The sequence below is a fragment of the Dendropsophus ebraccatus genome, chromosome 2 (assembly GCF_027789765.1).
Source record: "Dendropsophus ebraccatus isolate aDenEbr1 chromosome 2, aDenEbr1.pat, whole genome shotgun sequence".
NCBI classification, from domain to species: domain Eukaryota; kingdom Metazoa; phylum Chordata; class Amphibia; order Anura; family Hylidae; genus Dendropsophus; species Dendropsophus ebraccatus.
The window spans coordinates 130,432,623-130,452,428 of NC_091455.1; the positions used below are offsets into that span (position 1 = coordinate 130,432,623).

At 41.8% G+C, this 19,806-nt stretch overlaps 1 protein-coding gene across 1 annotated transcript in view; it reads right to left on the bottom strand.

Annotated features, from left to right (window-relative positions):
* The window catches only part of MRPL3 (mitochondrial ribosomal protein L3), a 70,847-nt gene that overhangs the window by 50,571 nt on the left and 470 nt on the right, over window positions 1-19,806 (bottom strand). Inside the window, exons 2-4 of the mRNA XM_069960288.1 lie at window positions 18,203-18,384; window positions 10,034-10,125; window positions 3,574-3,672 (exon numbers count right to left, since the gene is read on the bottom strand). Of these exons, the coding sequence (XP_069816389.1) occupies window positions 3,574-3,672; window positions 10,034-10,125; window positions 18,203-18,384 (373 nt within the window). The remainder of the gene's footprint in view (window positions 1-3,573; window positions 3,673-10,033; window positions 10,126-18,202; window positions 18,385-19,806) is intronic.

Below are 19,806 nucleotides of genomic sequence, written 5' to 3' on the forward strand. Positions count from 1 at the left end.
GCCTTTTATTAAATACCATTAAAATCAGTCATAGTAGTTACAGTATGACTTACACATACATAGGATGGATAAAACCAAGGAGTTTTGGACAGTATTTGGCCTTTCTCCTGGTAACACACATTTGTGCACAACGTTAAGACATACAAACCATCTCCCAACCTAGGGCTTTGTTGCCACACTTGCATTTTTGCAAATAGCAATAAAATTGTGCAGATTTTACTCCTGCTTCACTGAAATGGCAACTAAAAATGGGATGTGCAAACACTAACAACTAATAACTTCACCAATCTTACGAGTAAACCTTATTATAAACATGTGCTCACAATTCCAGAGATCCATGAAGGTCTTTATGCAGTTCCGTCAGCATGGCATTACCTCAGGTCCCAAGTCCCCAGAGTCTTAGAATTACTGCTGCTTATGTGCATTTATGTTCTAGGAGGTACCTCTATAAACACTCCAAGAACTCACAATACAGTGAACTTTATTTAGTATAGTATATCAATACAGACTGTCCAAGAAAAACTAAAAGTAGAAAGCAGGTTGCAGTCAGCTCACCCTTGTATCTTGTGCTTAGTCTTCTGTTTGTGTGGTGGTATCCTGGGAAGGAGCAGGTAGATGAAAACACCTGGTGCCAACAGGTGGAAGCAGGAGTCATAAGATAATGGATTGTCCACCGCTTCAGTTGAATAAAAGTTGAATCTTTATTTCACATCTTTAAAATGAATGACAAAACAATAAAAACATGCGCTGAGGCGTTTCAGGACGTAGTCCCTTAATCATGATTAAGGGGCTACGTCCTGAATAGCGTTGGCGTATGTTTTTATTGTTTTGTCATTCATTTTAAAGATGTGAAATAAAGATTCAACTTTTATTCAACTGGAGCGGTGGACAATCCATTATCTTATGTCCAAGAAAAACACTTGCTATACTGTACCTTAAATCTCTTCATGGATTAAAGTTCTGCAGCGGGATACTGAGCCTATGCAACTGGCATTGGAAAAAAAAATCCTAATCTCGTGGAAAGCAATTTAGTTGGCTGTCTAGGGTGTCACACTTGGATAATCCCATTTATTAGGACTGGTCACATAAAAATATATTTATCCGATCCCATGTTAACACACAACATGCTGTATCTGAGGGTACTTAAACAGAACATGCAGCTGCTATCTACACAAAGATATAAATGCAGAAGAAGAAATAACCCAAAATATCAGAGGAATAAGATGACATGTATAGTAGGGATGCTATACGCAAATACTGGACAGTGTATTATTCCCAATAACAACACAGTAGGAATTGTCACCTCACGGCAGGTCATGCCAGGTTACTCAATAGTTTTCACTGTGACAATGTTTCCATAGGGCCATGAATTACTCAACCAATGCACAGGAATAAAGTAGACACAGTGATCTGGAAAGTACAAACCAATAACACCAGAAACTGTTAGAAGCAGAGACAAAATCTAATCCAGTAAATGCAGTGTACCAAAGTGTACCAAACATAGTACAGGGAGGCGGAGAGGGGAAGCTATGGCCATTACCTATTGTGAATGGCATTATCCTGTCTTACTTATAAACTGTCACCTTTCACTGTAATATTGTATGTATTAATAACTGTGGAGACCACTGAACAGTGATCTATATATAACAGGACGTGTAAGCCTATATTATTAAGCCTCGTTGCCAGAATGAGTATTGCAAGATTTCAGGATTATTTTATAATACATAGGTAGGAAAATTAGAAAGAACATTCTTAAAAACAATCCAGTGTGCGTGTGTGTGTGAGATTATATATATATATATATATATATATATATATATATATATATATATATATATATATATATATATATATATATATACACACACATGCATACAGTGGTACCTTGGTTTAAGAGTAAGGCTGCATTCCCACGTTCCGTGATCCTGACGGATCAAGGACGTGGAATGCATGTACCGGAGTCTCCCCGCGCCCGGACAGCATCTGTAATTAGATGCTGGGAGCGGGCAAGACTGTATTCATAAGCACCGTGCTGTAGTAACAGCACCGCGCGGCTGATTCATTACAGCGTGGCGCTTATGAATACAGTCTCCCCCGCTCCCAGCATCCAATTACAGATGCTGTCCGGGCGCAGGGGGGACTCTGGTACATGCATTCCACGTCAGATCACGGAACGTGGGAATGCAGCCTAACTTGGTTTAAAAGCGTTTTGGTTTAAGAGCTCACAGTTTTTCAAAACTGTGACTTGGTGTAAGAGCATTGCCTTGGTTTAGTAGCTCCTTGTACTGGGTGGGAACACGAGTGAAAGAGAGGCATGGTCTGCATAGCGGGGTCTACAGCACTGTACTCTGACCCAGGAGGTCTCCCTCAGCTTCCAAATTATAGCAGATCCACTTCAGGCTGGGGCTTGCATCAGGGGACAGGACTGTGGAGGTAATCTCTCCATTGCTGTAACCCCTCTCTCCCTGGAGTCTCTGTCAGTCCTGATTGGTCCATGATGAACACACACCCTTTGCCCATTGCTGTCATGTGACCACACAGACCTCTGACAGCAGCCCTGCTTCTCTATTCTAGCCTGTTGTACTTCACTACTGCATTATGGGGATGTGCAGCTCCACCCTATACAACTGCTCTACAAACTGCTGCTGTGTTATCAGGTTTGTGCACATAGTATACATTATACTCCAAATGCTGATTGCTATACTGTACAGTAACTTATAATATTACATATTCAGCTGTTTCTCATTGTTTCATCTGTTCAAAATGTTATTCAGAATGAAAAAATTATTTTTGGGGTGTGGAACCAATTGTCTGCATTTCTATGATTTCTTATGGGAAGATTTGCTTTGGTTTAAGAGTGGATTTGGATTACAAGCATGGTCCCAGAACGGATTATTCTCGTAATCCAAGGCACCACTGTGTGTGTGTATATAGTTACTGATATTGTTACTATGAAATAAAAATCACTAAATTTTTCACTATTTGGATGTGTTGCAACTTCTTGGGATATCTATTGAGAAGACGTGGATTCAATCTTCGTTGCTGGCACTCCTGCACAAGGTCTGAGAGTGCACTCCACTGTGAACTTAATATATATATATATATATATATATATACTTTTCTTACATAGAACATAAAACATTTTTTTTTTACCTAACCACACTCCCCGAGGGCCCTCCTGTGGCTCCTTTGCGCTCTCACAACCATTTCTGAAACCCCTTTCGTCTCAGCAGTGAAAGCCAGCTTAGCCAATCAAGGGCTGCAGTGTTGGCTGAGTAGGCTGTCAATGCTAAGACAAAATAGTTTCTTTCAAATCAATTTGTGTCAGAAAGTGCTAGAGATGAGTAAATTACTTCCAGGCATGACATACAGCAACTGATAAGTAATGGAAGACTTGAGATTTTTATATGGAAGTAAATTATAACTCTCTGGCACTTTCTGGTACTGGTTAATTTAAAATATTTTTTAATGGCTGATCCAACAGCTATTCTACTAATGAAAATTACTGGATAATCACATTACATGGAACTTTTTAAAGATGTATACATGGTTTATTAGTATTTCAATACTTACATAAAAAGATGATACATTTTTTCCTCCTATGGTGAGAGTAGCGCTTTTTTCTTTAGCATTCTCTTTTGGTGTAAATTTAATCACATGACAGTCTTGGACCTATGAGAAAGTTGAACACTGGGCTGTAATAAGATAAATACTTTAAATAAAAAAGAAGCAGAATAACATGATAACTGCTCTGTCTGTTCACACATGATAGTTGTGGTGTATGCTTGCAATGAAGCTGAACATAGCCATAGAATTCTATTGTGGTCTTTTGGAAAACATCTAGATTATTATGCCTTCTCCCCCTTTTATTCTGTATTGAAAACACAATTAACTATATTTCTAAGTATAGTTAATTAAAATACTAAATAACACACAATGCCAGTGCTCTGTTGTGGTTATATATTAGTGATTACCTATTACCTATTTGATTCCTTGGGCGCTCTATATCATTACTGTTATGGCCAGGATCAATGACTACAGCACCTCTTCATAGTCTGAAGTAGTCTGAAAGCTCATATCTGTCTCATGAGAAATGAAAACTAACACCTTGTATACCAATGTGTAATGTGTATTGCATGTACAAAGAAGTACCACACAATGGAAACCAACAAGGTGTGGTTTTAAAGGACAACTCCCGCGGGACTCCAAAAAAAAAAAAAAAACACAGACACACACAGACACCATACTCACCATCTCTCCGGTGACGATCGCCACTCGATTCGCCCGCCGTCCGCCTCTCCGTCGCCGCCGTCCGCCATCCAGCGATGTCTCCGACTTCCGGGTCCAGGGGATGGAAAAGGCTGCCAGTGCGCTTGCGCACCGGCAGCCTTTTCATTGGCTGGAGCGCATCACATGGCTTCCAGCAAGCTCAGCCAATCAGGGCTGAGCAAGCTGGAAGCCATGTGATGCGCTCCAGCCAATGAAAAGGCTGCTGGTGCGCATGTGCACCAGCAGCCTTTTCATCCCCATTCACTTTGCATGAAGACGCCAAGGAGGAAGAAGACCCGGACCGCCCCTCGGCTCTGACGTCGTCGTCACCAGATGCCGCCCCGGAGAAGAGGACCGTGACGATCGTAATAGGTAATGTATACATTCTTTAACTTCCGGGGTGGGGGGTCGGGGGTCCGAAAGTGGGGGAAGGGGGCCAGGCCGGGTATTTAACCACATTACAAAGTTATATAACTTTGAAATGTGTGTTAAATGAGCAAAAAAAAATTTTTGTGGGAGTTGTCCTTTAAGATTACTGTGGTTTCCAACAGAGCTGTGGAGTTGGAGTAAGGAAAAAAAATGTACAGACTCCAACTCCACCTTTACAAAAATCTTTAAAAACTTTATAATTGATATATAAGATATGACATGATATATATGAATTTTATAAATTTTCCTCATGAATATTTTTTATGTTGTATCAGTCTAAGGACCTTATTTATAACAACCAGAAAAACACATACATTTAGTTCCCTCCATATATTGGTAATAAAGCGCTGGTCCTATTAGATAAGGGGGGAGGGGGTCTGAGAAAAGTCGGCGGTCACTATTTGGCAGCTTGTTTCTGAGCTGGAAGAGTCCATTGTGTGGGGGGAGATCTGTGCTGTTCTTTTCCTAAATGTTGGATGATTATATATGTGTAATATGAAGATATCCTGTGTAATATACAGAAGAAGGAGGAAAAGCCATAAGTAGTGTAGCAGTAACCTCTCCCCTCAGTGTGGTGTTTTCTCTCTAGGAGCAGATTGTGTGTTTTTCTTCAGTGTGCTATGGCTGCAGCAGACTGTGTGTATGCGTGTGTGTGCGTTCTTTGGCGGAAGCAGGCTGTGTGTGCGCGCTATAGCTGCAGTAGGCTGTGTATGTTATGGCTGCAGTAGGCTGTGTGTTTGCGCTATGGCTGCAGCAGGCTGTGTGTATGTACTATGGCTGCAGAAAGCTGTGTGTGGCAGCTGTGTGTGCACGCGCTATTGCTGCAGCAGGTTCTGTGTGTGTGTGTGTGTGTGTGTGTGTGTGTGTGTGTGTGTGTGTGTGAGCGATATGGTTGCAGCAGGCTGTGTGTGTGTGTGTGTGTGTGTGCTATGGTTGCAGCAGGCTGTGTGTGTGTGCTATGGCTGCAGCAGGCTACATGTGTGTGTGCAAAGGTTGCAGCAGGCTGTGTGTGCGCTATGACTGCAGCAGGCTGCGTGTGTGTGTATGTACCATGTCTGCAGTAGGCTGTGTGCGCGCTATGGCTGCAGCAGGTTGTGTGCGTGTGCTCTGGATGCAGCAGGCTACGTGTGTGCGTGTGTGTGTGTGTGTGTGCGCGTGTGTGTGTGCGCGCGCGCGCGCGCTATGGCTGCAGCAGGCTGTGTCTGTGTGTCAGTGCTATGGCTGCAGCAGCCTGTGTGTGCGTGCGTGTGCTATGGCTTCAGCAATTTGTGTGCGCGCCATGGCTGCAGCAGGCTGTGTGTGTGCGCTACTGTATGGATGCAGCAGGAAATCATAATAAAGTAGTCATATTTACCTGTCACCGTTCATGGTCCCACTTAGAGATGCCGCTCAGACAATCAGTGAGTAAGGCGGGACACAGCTGCAGTCACTAAGTGGCTGAGCGGGTAGTTCCTGTGGGGCCATGATTATTCAGGAGTACAGACACTGACAGAAAGCTGATAAATCTGGGCCTATGTCTGACCTCTATGTCACTATGGCTGACCCCTCTATATCTTTTTCTCTGTGTATGGTGAATATTTAGTTAGAAACATAGAAGACTGTCAGCAGGAAAACACTGGGGGTTCCCGACTGCACGTGTTTTTTTTCCCCCTGCACTTACTACTGCATCAAAGCTTCACTTCCTTGATAAAATGGTGATGTCACAACCCGACTCCCAGAGCTGTGCGGGCTGTGGCTGCTGGAGAGGATGATGGCAGGGGGATGCTCAGTGTCCCTCCAATGCCCTGTGTACCTCAGTGTCCCCCTGCCATTATCCTCTCCAGCAGCGACAGCCCGCACAGCTCTGGTAGTCGGGTCGTGACATCACCATTTTATCCAGGAAGTGAAGCCTTGATGCAGTAGTAAGTGCAGGGGAAAAAGCACTATGTGCATTTCCCGTAATAAGTGTATATTGGGGATTTGTAGAACTTTTTTGGGGCAATACAATACTTTAATAAAAATTCACCAGACCTCCTTTAAATGCACCCCACTGACTTTAATGGCGTCCATCGGTTTTTATCATGGAGTCTGACCTTTTTTTTCTGTGAAAAAAATAATGCTGCAGGATGTAGAATTCTGCTTGGCATTTCCAACAAAATCTGCAACATATGCTTTAAATCGAATCTCAGACTCAAATGTGAACCAGTCTGAAACATGTAAATATGACCTCAATAATGAAGCAGTTTGTTGCCTTTACAATGCAGGGTAGGCTATTACTACAGAATCATGCAGAGAGACTCTTGTGTATGCCTTGTGCATACTTGCTGCAATTGATGTGACATTTATGGGATGTCTGCTATATGGATTCCTTGTTTCTCTCTGATACGGCTCTCCTAGTGCAGCAGAGATTACCCAGGATTTACATGACTGCAGAGGGTGGAGTCTAATCAGTGCACTTCCTCTGGGTTCCATCTAATTGCAGCAAATGATAGATCAGTGACATGGAACTATATGTACTCTTATATGCAAAGACAAATTATGAAACTGCATTATGAGTAATTTTCTAATACTATGTTTCAATTACTCAATATTTTAGTTATTAACAAGTGAGAGGGATTAGGGAAAAGTACAATAATTAGGGAAAGTATAATAAAGAGGAAACCAAATAAGCCATGGTTGCTGTCCAGTGCCATAAGCAGACAATAAGCACTTTTTATAGAATAGGTTTACTATCCATAGGGAAACAATAAGGCTGCATAGATCACCCACTAAACACGATGTCAGCAGTTTTCTCTACTGACAGAACACTGGAGCTGTGAACGGCTCCAAGAAGAGCAGCCGCAGAAACTGATTTCCCAGCAATATATCTTTCCCCTATTACCAGAATCATTCCAGCTCAAAAAGGCATTGATTTGTGAAACAGAAATTTTGTAATAAAACTGTGATAATGCATTTCCCTAATGTTAAATGAAAGGATCATCAAAGAATTAAAAAGATAAATAAAAATGTAACATGAACATACAGGTAGGGGGCACTGTTGCTATAAAGGATATTCTCACACATAATTTTGTTTTGGATTTAACCAAATGTGACAAAGCACGATTACAGATACAGTATCTCTGAATTAAAACAGGAATAAAATATGAAGCTGGGTAACAATAGAAGATTTCACACTTCCATTTCCCAGAACTCGTGTGCAGCAGCATTCACTGAGAACTTGCCAGACTAAATCTGACTGCCAATCATTTACAGCAGGAGAGGTCTCAGGCACAGACTACGCAAAGCAGTTTTCCATCTTGCAGTAAACAAATCAAGAGTGTCACTTCTAATTAGAGATGACTTTAGAAAACTTTGTTTAGTTATTTTTTCATTGTGATGAGCAATGTAATCACCTTTTGTTTCAATCACATCCACAGTAGTCACTGCTGTCAACACGGTCACAAGGAGTAAAGGAACACCTGAGCCTCTAACTACTTACTGTACTACTGCTAAATTCTCAGACTACTCTCAGTGGATATGGGTCACCATATCAATCAAAAATAATTAATCCTTGCCATATATCATTCTAATCATATATAAATGTATTCACATATTTTTTATAACATATTCTACTATTAGTTTGTTTTTACACTTTAGAAAAATCACCCACCAACTTACACTTTTAGGCTATGTTCACACTGCGTATGATTCCGTCCGTAGATCGGGCGTGGGAAAAATCGACATGCGACCGGATGCGTACGAACCGCGAACATACGCCCGCAGTACAGTTATGCTTCCCTAGCTTGTTTCGAAGCGATCTGAGGCAGGTCATTTACTTGGAAATCTTCGCCCAGCCCCGTAAACCACACAGAACCTTTTGGATCGAAAAATCAAGTTCAATTTGGCTGAAATAATTACTTCGTTCGGGACCGCATGGAAATCCACGGCCGTGAGTTTCAACATTTCCGTCCTCAAACAATGGTCTTGTTCATTTTTCACGGCGCCGTATACGATCCGGCCGTAAGCTCATACGTAGTGTGCACTGTGCGGGCGTATATCGTATACTTTCAAGTGAACGCATCAACCTAAACACTATGTGCGTATATTCGCGGTTCGCACTACGGACGGAATCATACGCAGTGTGAGCATAGCCTTATTGATTTTTTTTGTGCCTACAAGCAGACTGAATGGCTCCTGAGATTTTAACATTTATTTTTTTTTTCCTTATTTATTTCTACCTTACAAAAAATTGCACCACTTTACTTTGGAATACATGTATTGCATTTTCATTACTGCACGTGGCATTGTTTGTGTGGTTATCACCATGTGATAAGTTGATTTCATCTTTTAAATGTATACTGATCAGTAGAAGGTTACTGTATCAGGTTGTAGGTTCCAGGGACCAAGTATATTGGTTTGGTCTCTATAGTGAAATATTTTAAGTGTTTTTAATCGGATTTAGGGACCTGGTTTGTTCTGATTTTGTTACCCTTGCTATTATTAATAAAGATTGATATATTTTTCATACCTGTTGTGTGCTTTATTTGTAAATAACATAACCCTTCTTTTTCTTTGTATTTATAATGGACTGTCCCTGGAGCCACCTGTGATATCAATGGGAGACAAAAACGTCGCGCACTGGTGTGTCATTAAACACGTTTTTTCAACTTTATCTCTGGATGTGCTGTCTCCTACTTCATTACTGGATCTTCTACCACCCTGGGCCAGGGTGTAGAGACGGGCACCCACCTCAACCATACTGGGTTTGTGCTGTTATACAACATTTTGCTTCCTTCCATCAATGGGAGACAAAAAGACGCAGAGCTAAATTCAACTCAGCATCACTGTGTCCTGCTCTCACTATCCCCTTGTCAAACCAGGCAGCAATAGTGGGATAGAGTGATGCTGAGCTGAATCAGCCAGGTGAGAAAAACGCTTTAACATTAACCCTTTACAATGGAATACTATATGTTGTACACAAGCGTTACAGAGTCTTTGTTTATATATTACAGCAGTAAGGGAAGTCACTGGCCCCACTGCTGCCACCAAAGTTTGTGTCAAGAACTGCAGGGTTCTGATTATGTGCGGCCACTCCCCAGTGTACTGAATGTACTTTTTAGAACATACACATGTGGCATGGCAACCTTGCCACAGAGTCATACAATGTTGTCAACATTGGAGTTTCTATGTTTTTCCCTTACAATTAACATGTAATGCAAAGACAGTTCCTTTTGTGTTGTCTTTTTTTCTTTTTTTTGTAAGTGTGCTTAGTATGAGACTTGTGGATATGCACAAGTGATATAAAGTGATATAAAGAAAATTATATTGAAGGCAAATACTAAACAAAAGAAAATCACACAAGTTCCTTTGAACTTACTTGTAACATGGTGACTGCATGCTTTTTCCCAGATTTGGTCCATATCGGCATCATACCAAGTTTAACTGCTATTAAACCAACTCTGTTGGAGCCTGTAATACAATCAGGAGTTCTATTAGGATGTAAGATTCAGAAATCATAAAATAGGCCCAGTGAAAGGAAATGTATTAAAAAAAACACTCTACCCTAATCCAATACACTGTGTAACAGGGCCTTAGGGTATGTTCACACTGTGCAAAACACGTTGAACTCTGTGGCGGAGCTTCCTGCCACAGAATCCCGGGGAGCTCTGCCACGGAATTCGGCCTGTTTTACTCAGTGTGAACAGGCCCTAAGGAGGCAAAGCACATCAGAAGGGTTAGAAGAAGGGAGCCCAAGAATTATGTACTACGCCTTACACAGTTCTGCTCCCTCTCAGCCTCCCTCAAATTAAGTTGCTGCTTGCACCTTACATCCTACCTAGGAGTTGGCCATGTTTATTTCAAGTGAATCACAGCAGAATTGCTCACCGTCGACGGACTAGGTCAAATAGTGCCCCTTATTTCGAATATTGCCCTGTTCCTGAGAATTCACATTTTTTTGTCTATCGTAATTAGCAAGTCTGGTGCAATGGAGACGGGCCCAGTGCCTCCAGGGCACCGATTTCATTTCCCTTCGCGTCCCATTACTGTTCATGTATGTAATCCATGTATGTATGTATGTATGTATGTATGTAATCCACTGTGATATAGAGAGGAGAAAAACAAATCTCCCTTTCTGCACTACCATTTCTCCCTAAAGACTTAAAGTGACACTGTCACCCCCTTTTTGCATTCTTACTTCTCTACACAGGTGTAAAGGGTAAATTTAGCAGTTTTCATACCTTATTTTATATCATACATCATGGTGCTTGTTCAAGTAAAAAGTCATCTTTTATCTACTAAAGATTATGCTAAGGCTTCACTGCAGCTGTGCCACTTAGCCCAACCCACAACATAATCGTTGGCCCCGTCCCTCTGTGATGTCACAACATAGGCCAGTCTGTTTCAATGGTCGGCGAGAGGGCAGGGCCTATGTGCCTATGATGCCATGGAGGGGCGGCACCAATGGTGGTACTGTTGGCGGGGCTTAGTGGCGCTGTTGCTGCAAAGCCCCGTCCACTTCTGCAGTTGATAAAAGATCACTTTTTACTTGAACAAGCACCATGACGTATGATATAAATAAGGTATGAAAACTGCTAAAGTTACCTTTTACACCTGTGTAAAGAAGTCAGAATGCAAAAAGGGGGTGACAGTGTCACTTTAATCAGTTATACAAAGTTTTTTTCGTACCTAAAAAGCTCTGTCTATATTGTTCGCACAAGCCAGTATAGATGTTGGTTTAGGTTGTTGGAGCTTCGTGTCAGGTTACTGCTACGTGTAATCAGTAAGTTGGGGATAGCCTGTCTGATCGCGCTCTTGTGTGAGTGCAGCGACTAGATGAATAGATGCTGTGTGAGTGCAGCGACTAGATGAATAGATGCTGTGTGAGTGCAGCGACTAGATGAATAGATGCTGTGTGAGTGCAGCGACTAGATGAATAGATGCTGTGTGAGTGCAGCGACTAGATGAATAGATGCTGTGTGAGTGCAGCGACTAGATGAATAGATGCTGTGTGAGTGCAGCGACTAGATGAATAGATGCTGTGTGAGTGCAGCGACTAGATGAATAGATGCTGTGTGAGTGCAGCGACTAGATGAATAGATGCTGTGTGAGTGCAGCGACTAGATAAGTAGATGCTGTGCGAGTGCAGCGACTAGATGAATAGATCTAGTCGCTGCACTCACACAGGAGCGCGATCAGCCATATTTTCATACAGTTAAACAAAGTTGATTAGGGGCCATTAGTAGTGTCTTTGGGGGCCCAACCTACAGCTACATGCAAATATTATCTGCTTTTTATTATCACTTTCTTTTATTTTAAATGTGAATGTGCAAAAATTAATATTTGATAAAATTGAAAAGAAAACAACTTCGGGGAGGGTTCATCTTGATTTAGGGTGCCTTCACACGTACCGTATCGCTGCGTTTTTTACATGAGCGTTTTGATTTTCACATGATTTTCATGTGAAAATCAAAACGCGCATGTAAAAAACGCAGCAAAAACGCAGCGTTAAAAACGCAGCGATACGGTACGTGTGAAGCTACCCTTAGTTCACCTTTTCTACGACGGACCTGTGCGGTGGATTGTTTTGTACAGTAATTTGTAGCTTTTATCAGCACCACAATGCTGGAAGAATTTTCTCCTGTTTCACCCTTCCTTGCAGGGGTGTAGCTAAGGGCTCTAGTCACAAAGTTTAGCTCATGTGTCATTGATGTTTTTGGATCTTCACTCTAAATAGTAGCTCCTACCACTGATACACAATGCCACACGACTCCTTATAAGTGCCCAGTGCTGATGCTCTAGTCATCTCCACCAGATTTGTTTACCTCTCTGCAGAGATGAGGCCTGTATACCTTGCAGCCACTGGCCTCAGCACTAGAAAACACCAGATGACAAGTGATTGGCTACAGGGTATACAGACATATCTTCTCTGCAGGAAGGTACAATAGGTTGAGCATAAAAGCAGAGAGGCAGCACTAAACATAGCAAGTATAAAAAAGGTAAATATAGCATATAGCAGTCATCGCTGTATGCTATACTCAGTGGTTGGAGACTGCTTCAGCCACTGAATTGCTGTATAAAGTTCAGGAAATGGGCAGACACCAGGGGACCGGACCAGTGAAATGTGGGTTGCAGCGCTTGAGCCAGGCAGGTAAAGATGTTATTGTTTTTACCTGCTCCCTCCCCGGGGATTGACAAAAAAAAGGGGTCCTGACCAGAGTGCCCCTTTAAGACAGATTTCTTAAAAATATGGCTTTCATTTTTTTAAGCAATGAAACATAAAACTATACAAAACCTAACTTCCGTTAGACATTAAGGGATTGAAGGGGTTGTCTGGGGACATAAAAATGTTTTACATATGACTGGGGGCACACTAAAAATAAAAGCTATATCATGCTCGCCAGCTGCCACTCAGACACCGCTTGGTCCCTGCTCATTGCTACCGCTTCCTGGTACCTCAGGCAATGTGGTTTAGCAGCAACTAGCGTCTTAGCCAATCACTGCGCACATACATACACTTGCACATACATGCACTCTCACATAGAAAAAAAGTACTGTATAGATCAAAAGGGCGCCTGTAAGAGGAAATCCTTTAGTCTTCAATGTAATAAAGTCAAATTACAGCACATCAACAGGTAAAGGGGTACTTGGGAGAAATAAACAAACTGTTGCCAGAAAGTTACACAAATTTGTAAATTACAACTATTTAAAAATCTCAAGTCTTCCAACATTTATTAGCTGCTGTATGTCCTACAGGAAGTGGACTATTTTTTCAAGTGTGACACAGGGCTCTCTGCCGCCCACTACAGTACACTGCAGAGCAGTAGTAAATCCCTTATTGGTTTTGAATTTCTTACAAAAGGATTTCCCATTATGTAATAATGCTTTTATTTGTATACCGCACACAGATTCCGCAGCACTTTACATAGTTATGCCAATTATTGCTCCCTGTCCCCCTTAGGGCTCACAATCTAAATTCACCTATCTGTAGGTTTATGTTTCCTATATAATGCCAAAAGGGAATAAAAAGTTACAGAATCCTCCTGGACGTCCCACTGTGACTTTGACAGAAACAGTTCTATTTCCATTAGCGATTTAATTGAAAAGATTATTTAACAACTTATTTGACACTCCAGGTCTTTTATTTTAGAAGTTCCTGATTTTCTCACCAAGCTTAAATCAATGGGGGATCCCTCTCCTGGATCTATTCTGGTGACTTTAAATGTAAACAGTTTGTTCACACCTAGACTTCATTACAGCAAGAATTTAGTATTTTTTAATGCTTTGAAATGAGTTTTTAGTGCACAGGAAAGGCACCGCTATAGGGGCCAATGTGGCCACCCATTACGCCAATGCATACAGGATTTATCGTATACCATTTTTTTTGTCAGCATGCCAAGATTTGGTTTCATTGATATTTTTTTCCGTTTGGATTTTTCTTTTTTTTTACATAACAGCAGGACATTAGCTTTCTAGATAGTATGATCAGAATTAATCAAGCAGGAAAGGAGAAGGGGATGTATTCACTAAACCTAGTGACTGTAATGCATTTGGTAAGGGGTCACTACTGATATCACAATTTAGACAACTGGAATAGTTACTGATTCCTCCCAATTATCTTTTAAGTCTCAGCAAATAGTAGCTAAATTTAGGGCTAGAGGATATCTTACTTAGGTAATCAAGACCTTCATCTTAATCCACTTTTGCTCAAAACACACCAAGCAATCTGCCATCATTGGAAAATATTTGGCTGTTCTTTCCCCCAGACTGAGGAATTTCAAACTCCACCTTGTGTGTTACACAAGAGAGCCCATCTTGGTAAAAGCAGATGTTAAAAGCACTAATAAAGTTCATACACAATCTTGTTTGCATTCTAAAACTTTTGGTACATTTTCTTGCCATTCTTGTGGACAGTGCTCAAATATAATATAGGGTGATCATTTAATTCACCCACATTCTGGGGGGAAAATTCCAGTACACAATTACTCTACATGCAATTCCAACTACGTGGTGTTTATTTCCCTGGGGCCTCGACTACGTTGGGGAAACAACCCAGCATGTGCGAGTTTAGATGCAAAAACAAATTATTACCTGTTCTTCATAATTTCTGGCAAAGGGACAGAACATATCACAACATGTTCTTCCATTAAGAGGAGGTAATTTAAACAATGCAAGGGGGAGAGAAACAATGGGGGGGGGGGGGAGGGCGTAGGCACAGTGTATGTTACAGACCTGTATGTTCCTTCCTGCTTACTCCTCCAGGTAGTCATTGCTGACACCCGCTGTGTTCAGGAGATATAGTCAGGGAAAGAGTGCAGCAGCAGTGTAATCCAACCCACTCCGTGGCCACCACTTTAGCCTATTATAGTCTATGAGACTGAACTGTTGAAATTAGAAATTTTACTGTACTAGAGGAATGAAGCAACTATCCGTGTAATTGTATTGGGGAGTCTGGTTGTCTGAGATGTGATTCTGCTTGGGGGTAAAGAAGCTCTGCACATGATTACACTGGGATGGTTACTGGGGGCTTAAAGAGGACCTGTCACCCCCGTGCCGGGTCGACAGGCTCCCGACCCTATGAGGTGGTCAGAGCGGGGCCCGGGGCCGCGGCTATTAGCGGGCACGGCCCGATTGCCGTTGCTGCTAATACAGTAATCAGATGCAGCTGTCAAAGACGACAGCTGCATCCGATTACCGGATGCAGCACTTCCCTGGTGTCTTGTCCCGGAGGAGCGATCTCAGTGTCTGGTGCCGACCGGGGTCTCCGCCAAGATGACGCTGATTCCGACTTAGCACTCAGATGCTTTCGGCTGCAGCAGCCGAAAGCATCCGAGTGACGATCTCATTGATCTTTGCTGTATAACTATACAGCAAAGATCTCAATGAGAGATCAGAGTGTATATACTAGAAGTCCCCTATGTGTAAAAAAAAAAATAAAAAATTATTAGTAAAAAGCCCCCTCCCCTAATAAAAGTCTGAATTCCCCCCCTTTTCCCATGTTTTAAATAAAAGTAAATAAATAAATAAACATGTTTGCTATCGCCGCGTGCGTAATCGCCCTAACTATTAATCACATTCCTGATCTCGCACGGTAAACGGCGTCAGCGCAAAAAAATCCCAAAGTGCTAAATTGCGCATTTTTGGTCGCATCAAATTCAGAAAAAATTTAATAAAAAGCGATCAAAAAGTCGCATATGCGCAATCAAGGTACCGATAGAAAGTAAATATCATGGTGCAAAAAATGACACCTCACACAGTCCCATAGACCAAAGGATAAAAGCGCTATAAGCCTGGGAATGGAGAGATTTTAAGGGACATATATTTGTTAACAATGGTTTGAATTTTTTACAGCCCATCAGATAAAAGAAAAGTTATACATGTTACATATCGTTGTAATCGTAACAACTTGAGGAACATGCATAACAAGTCAGTTTTACCCCAGGGCGAATTGAGTAAAAACAAATACCGTCCAAATAAAAGAAATGCGTTTTTTTGTTCAATTTTACCACACTTTGAATTTTTTTCTGGTTTCGCAATTATTTTATGCAAAAATTCAGCCTGTCATTGCAAAGTACAATTAGTGACGCAAAAAATAAGGGCTCATATGGGTTTCTAGGTGGAAAAATGCAAGTGCTATGGCCTTTTAAACACAAGGAGGAAAAAATGAAAACGCAAAAAACGAAAAGTGGCTCCGTCCTTAAGGGGTTAAAGGAGAAGTCTAACAAAACGCTTTATTAAAGTATTGTATTCCTCCCCCAAAAGTTATACAAATCACCAATATACACTTATTACAGGAAATGCACATAAAGCGCTTTTTCCCTGCACTTACTACTGCATCAAGGCTTCACTTCCTGGATAAAATGGTGATGTCATGACCTGACTCCCAGAGCTGTGCGGGCTGTGGCCGCTGGAGAGGATGATGGCAGGGGGACACTGAGGGACACAGGACACTGGAGGGACACTAAGCATCCCTCTAGCATCATCCTCTCCAGCAGCCACAGCCCGCACAGCTCTGGGAGTCGGGTCGTGACATCACCATTTTATCCAGGAAGTGAAGCCTTGATGCAGTAGTAAGTGCAGGGAAAAAACACTTTATAAGCATTTCCCGTAACAAGTGTATATTGGTAATTTGTATAACTTTTTGAGGGCAATACAATATTTTGATAAAGTATTTTGCCGGACTTTAACTCCTTTAACACAAAAAGTTACCTGATGGGTCATAACATAAATCTGTTGGCTGTGTGTGGTTCAGACGCACTCATGCTTTCCAGTCAGTGTGGTGACCTCTAACCTCCGCATGGCCTGTGTGTGTCCTCACTCCTCCTCAACCTTCTCATGCAGTGTCCAATATCCTATGTCTTCTTGCCTGTGCCCCTGCTAGTTCTTAAATAAATAAGATTGTCCGTCTCTCCCCTATATATATCCATCTCCTCCATATATCCCTCTGTTCTCTCTCTTCTATATCTGTCACTCTATTGCTTCTCTCTCCAATCTATACATCTTACTCCTCACTCCTGCTATATGGTGTACAAATAACAGTTTTGTGCTATACAGTGTAGTTGGTCACATTACTAGTACTACTCTTTAGTGCCCTATAGTATCTGAATGCAAAAAATTATGTAACATTATGTATTCATAATTCTTGGAAAGTTGAGTTACAGCTCACCTACTTGCTCTCATCGCATTTTATAACTAGGCCAATAACATCAGAGAAAAGGAGAAACGAATGTGATCTTGATCCAAGTTCTGCTTCCAGGTAATAAATGTAATGAATCTTTTTATTTTTAAACTGTACATAGAAGCAGCACCTAAATCAAGATCCCCATTTTTTCTGCTTTTCTCTAAGTGCTGGCTAAGCTCCAGAATGGTTGGGATCACAGGCAGCAGCGCCAGGATAGTATCCCTTCCAACCATTACATTGACGTCTCCCCCCCTGTGCCAATCACTACTCTTGTTGCCCATTAAATCAAGAATTCAGTTCAAACTCCTCACCCACAAATCTACCTCTATATACATCTCCTCCCTCATTTCTATCTACCATCCTTTCCATGTTCTGCTAAATATTTGACATGAACATCTTCTATAATTGGAACCTCTCACTCCGGCCTCCAAGACGTCTCTCATGCTGTACCAGTTCTCTGGAATGCTTCACCAAAAGACATCAGACTTATTTACAACACTCACAGTTTCAACCGTGCCCTAAAACCGCATACACTTTGCTTCCTGGCTCCAACACTGGTGTCCAAATACTGCTGCTCTGCCCCGGCAATTTCCTGGCCTTAGGGGGGATCTGGGACATGACATTCTAGGCCCGTTCAGCAAGTCATCGGCTGTAGTGGTGTCCCACCTCTGCTGCTGACTGGCTAAGCAGGCCTGGCACGTCATATCCCAGGTCCCCTCTCAGAGAGGCCAGGGACCGAAGCAGCAGTATGCGGTCATCAGCGCCGAAACTGGGGAGGTAAGTGCATGTTATTTTATTTAACCACCCCTTTCCCAGCAGCTGTGAAAAAATGTCTGTCTGGAGTTCTCCTTTAATTCAATAACTAACCTGGTTCCCATGTCTTTATAGGCCAAGGCTCATCCTTCAGAGGACAGAGTTTGCTTGCCGTCATATCATTATATTCCTGTGCAGTCAGATGTTTCATATACTCTTTGTTTTGTTCAGAGAGATGTTCATCCCACCAGGTGTTGGTGCTGCTGTGTCTGACCAGCAGGACACCTGACGTGCGGCTGTGGAGAGACATGCCAAGAATCAACACTAAACATAAAGACATTATTCCAGCATAGCCCCCTAACAGGAATCAACTTTATTGCAAACATAAATTTACAACTTTGGCTGATGTGTACCTACAATGCTACAGTCACTGGCTGATGTCTGCACATGTTATATATGTGCTGTACTGTTTAAAACCAAGATCAGCAATATCACTTTCTTCCTAGTTAAAGTGGGGACACTGTGAAGGGACAGCTGAAAAATGTGCCTATGTGTAAATCAAGGTGAGTTGCAAAGTGAGCAGGCTATGAAGGCCATGTATAAAGAATGTCTCAAATGAAAAATGGAGTTACGCTTGTCCATCAATCAAATTTCTGCTTTATTTTTAATTGGGACTTCAACCCCTTGAGGTCCCACCTATTTGGGGCCAATAGGACGCAGCAATTTATCTTTTATTTTTATCCAATTTAAAGTGAATACTTTTGGTGTTGTAAATACTTTTTAGGGTACGTTCACACTTACAGGATTCGCAGCGTATTTTCTGCTGCGGATCCGCAGCAGATTTAATTTAAATAACTGAACACAGCATCATATCTTCTGCGGATCCTGTAGTTGTGAACGCACCCTTAAAGGGGTTATCCAGCAAGGGAAACATTTATATCCTATAGAAAACAAAGAAGCTGAGCTTACCTCTCCACACCCCCCGATGCCATTCTATGGGTCCCCTGCTGAATGATCCTACCTCATCTTTGGTGAAGGGTGTGTCTTGGCAGTGACAGACCACTCAGCCAATCACTGGCCGCTGGGGTGTCCCATTTCAGTCAGTGATTAGCTGAAGAATCTGTCACCGCTGAAACAAGTCTGTCTCAGAAATGGTGGTGGGTTCATTCAGCGGGAGACCTAGAGACCCACAAAATGACACCAGGGACTATGGAGGGGTTAGCATAGCTTTTTAATTGTTTTCTATATACTTGCGACAATGTATAAAAACTTCTTCCTCGCCAGATAACCTCATTAAGTGTCCATTCACACATACAAGATCTGCAGCAGATATGATGCTGTGTTACATTGTTAGGCTGGGTTCACACTGCGTTTATGCAATCTGTTTTTCATCCGTTTTTTGCAAAAAACGGATGAAAAACGGATTGCAAAAAACGGATGCATTTGTGTGTATCCGTTTTGATCTTTATCGGTTTTTTCCATTGACTTCTATTATAAAAAAACTGATTTTTTTGGACGGACACAAAAACGTTGCTGACACTATTTTTTTATCCGTTAAACGTATGCTGAAAACGCAGTGTGAACCCAGCCTTATCTGCTGCATGAAATCTGCAGAAGATCCTGTATGTGTGAATACGGACCCTGATAAGGTACATGAGCCCGCATTACAGTGTACCTGTAAACTATCACCTATTCCTCAGACTGTCTGCAGAAGCAAC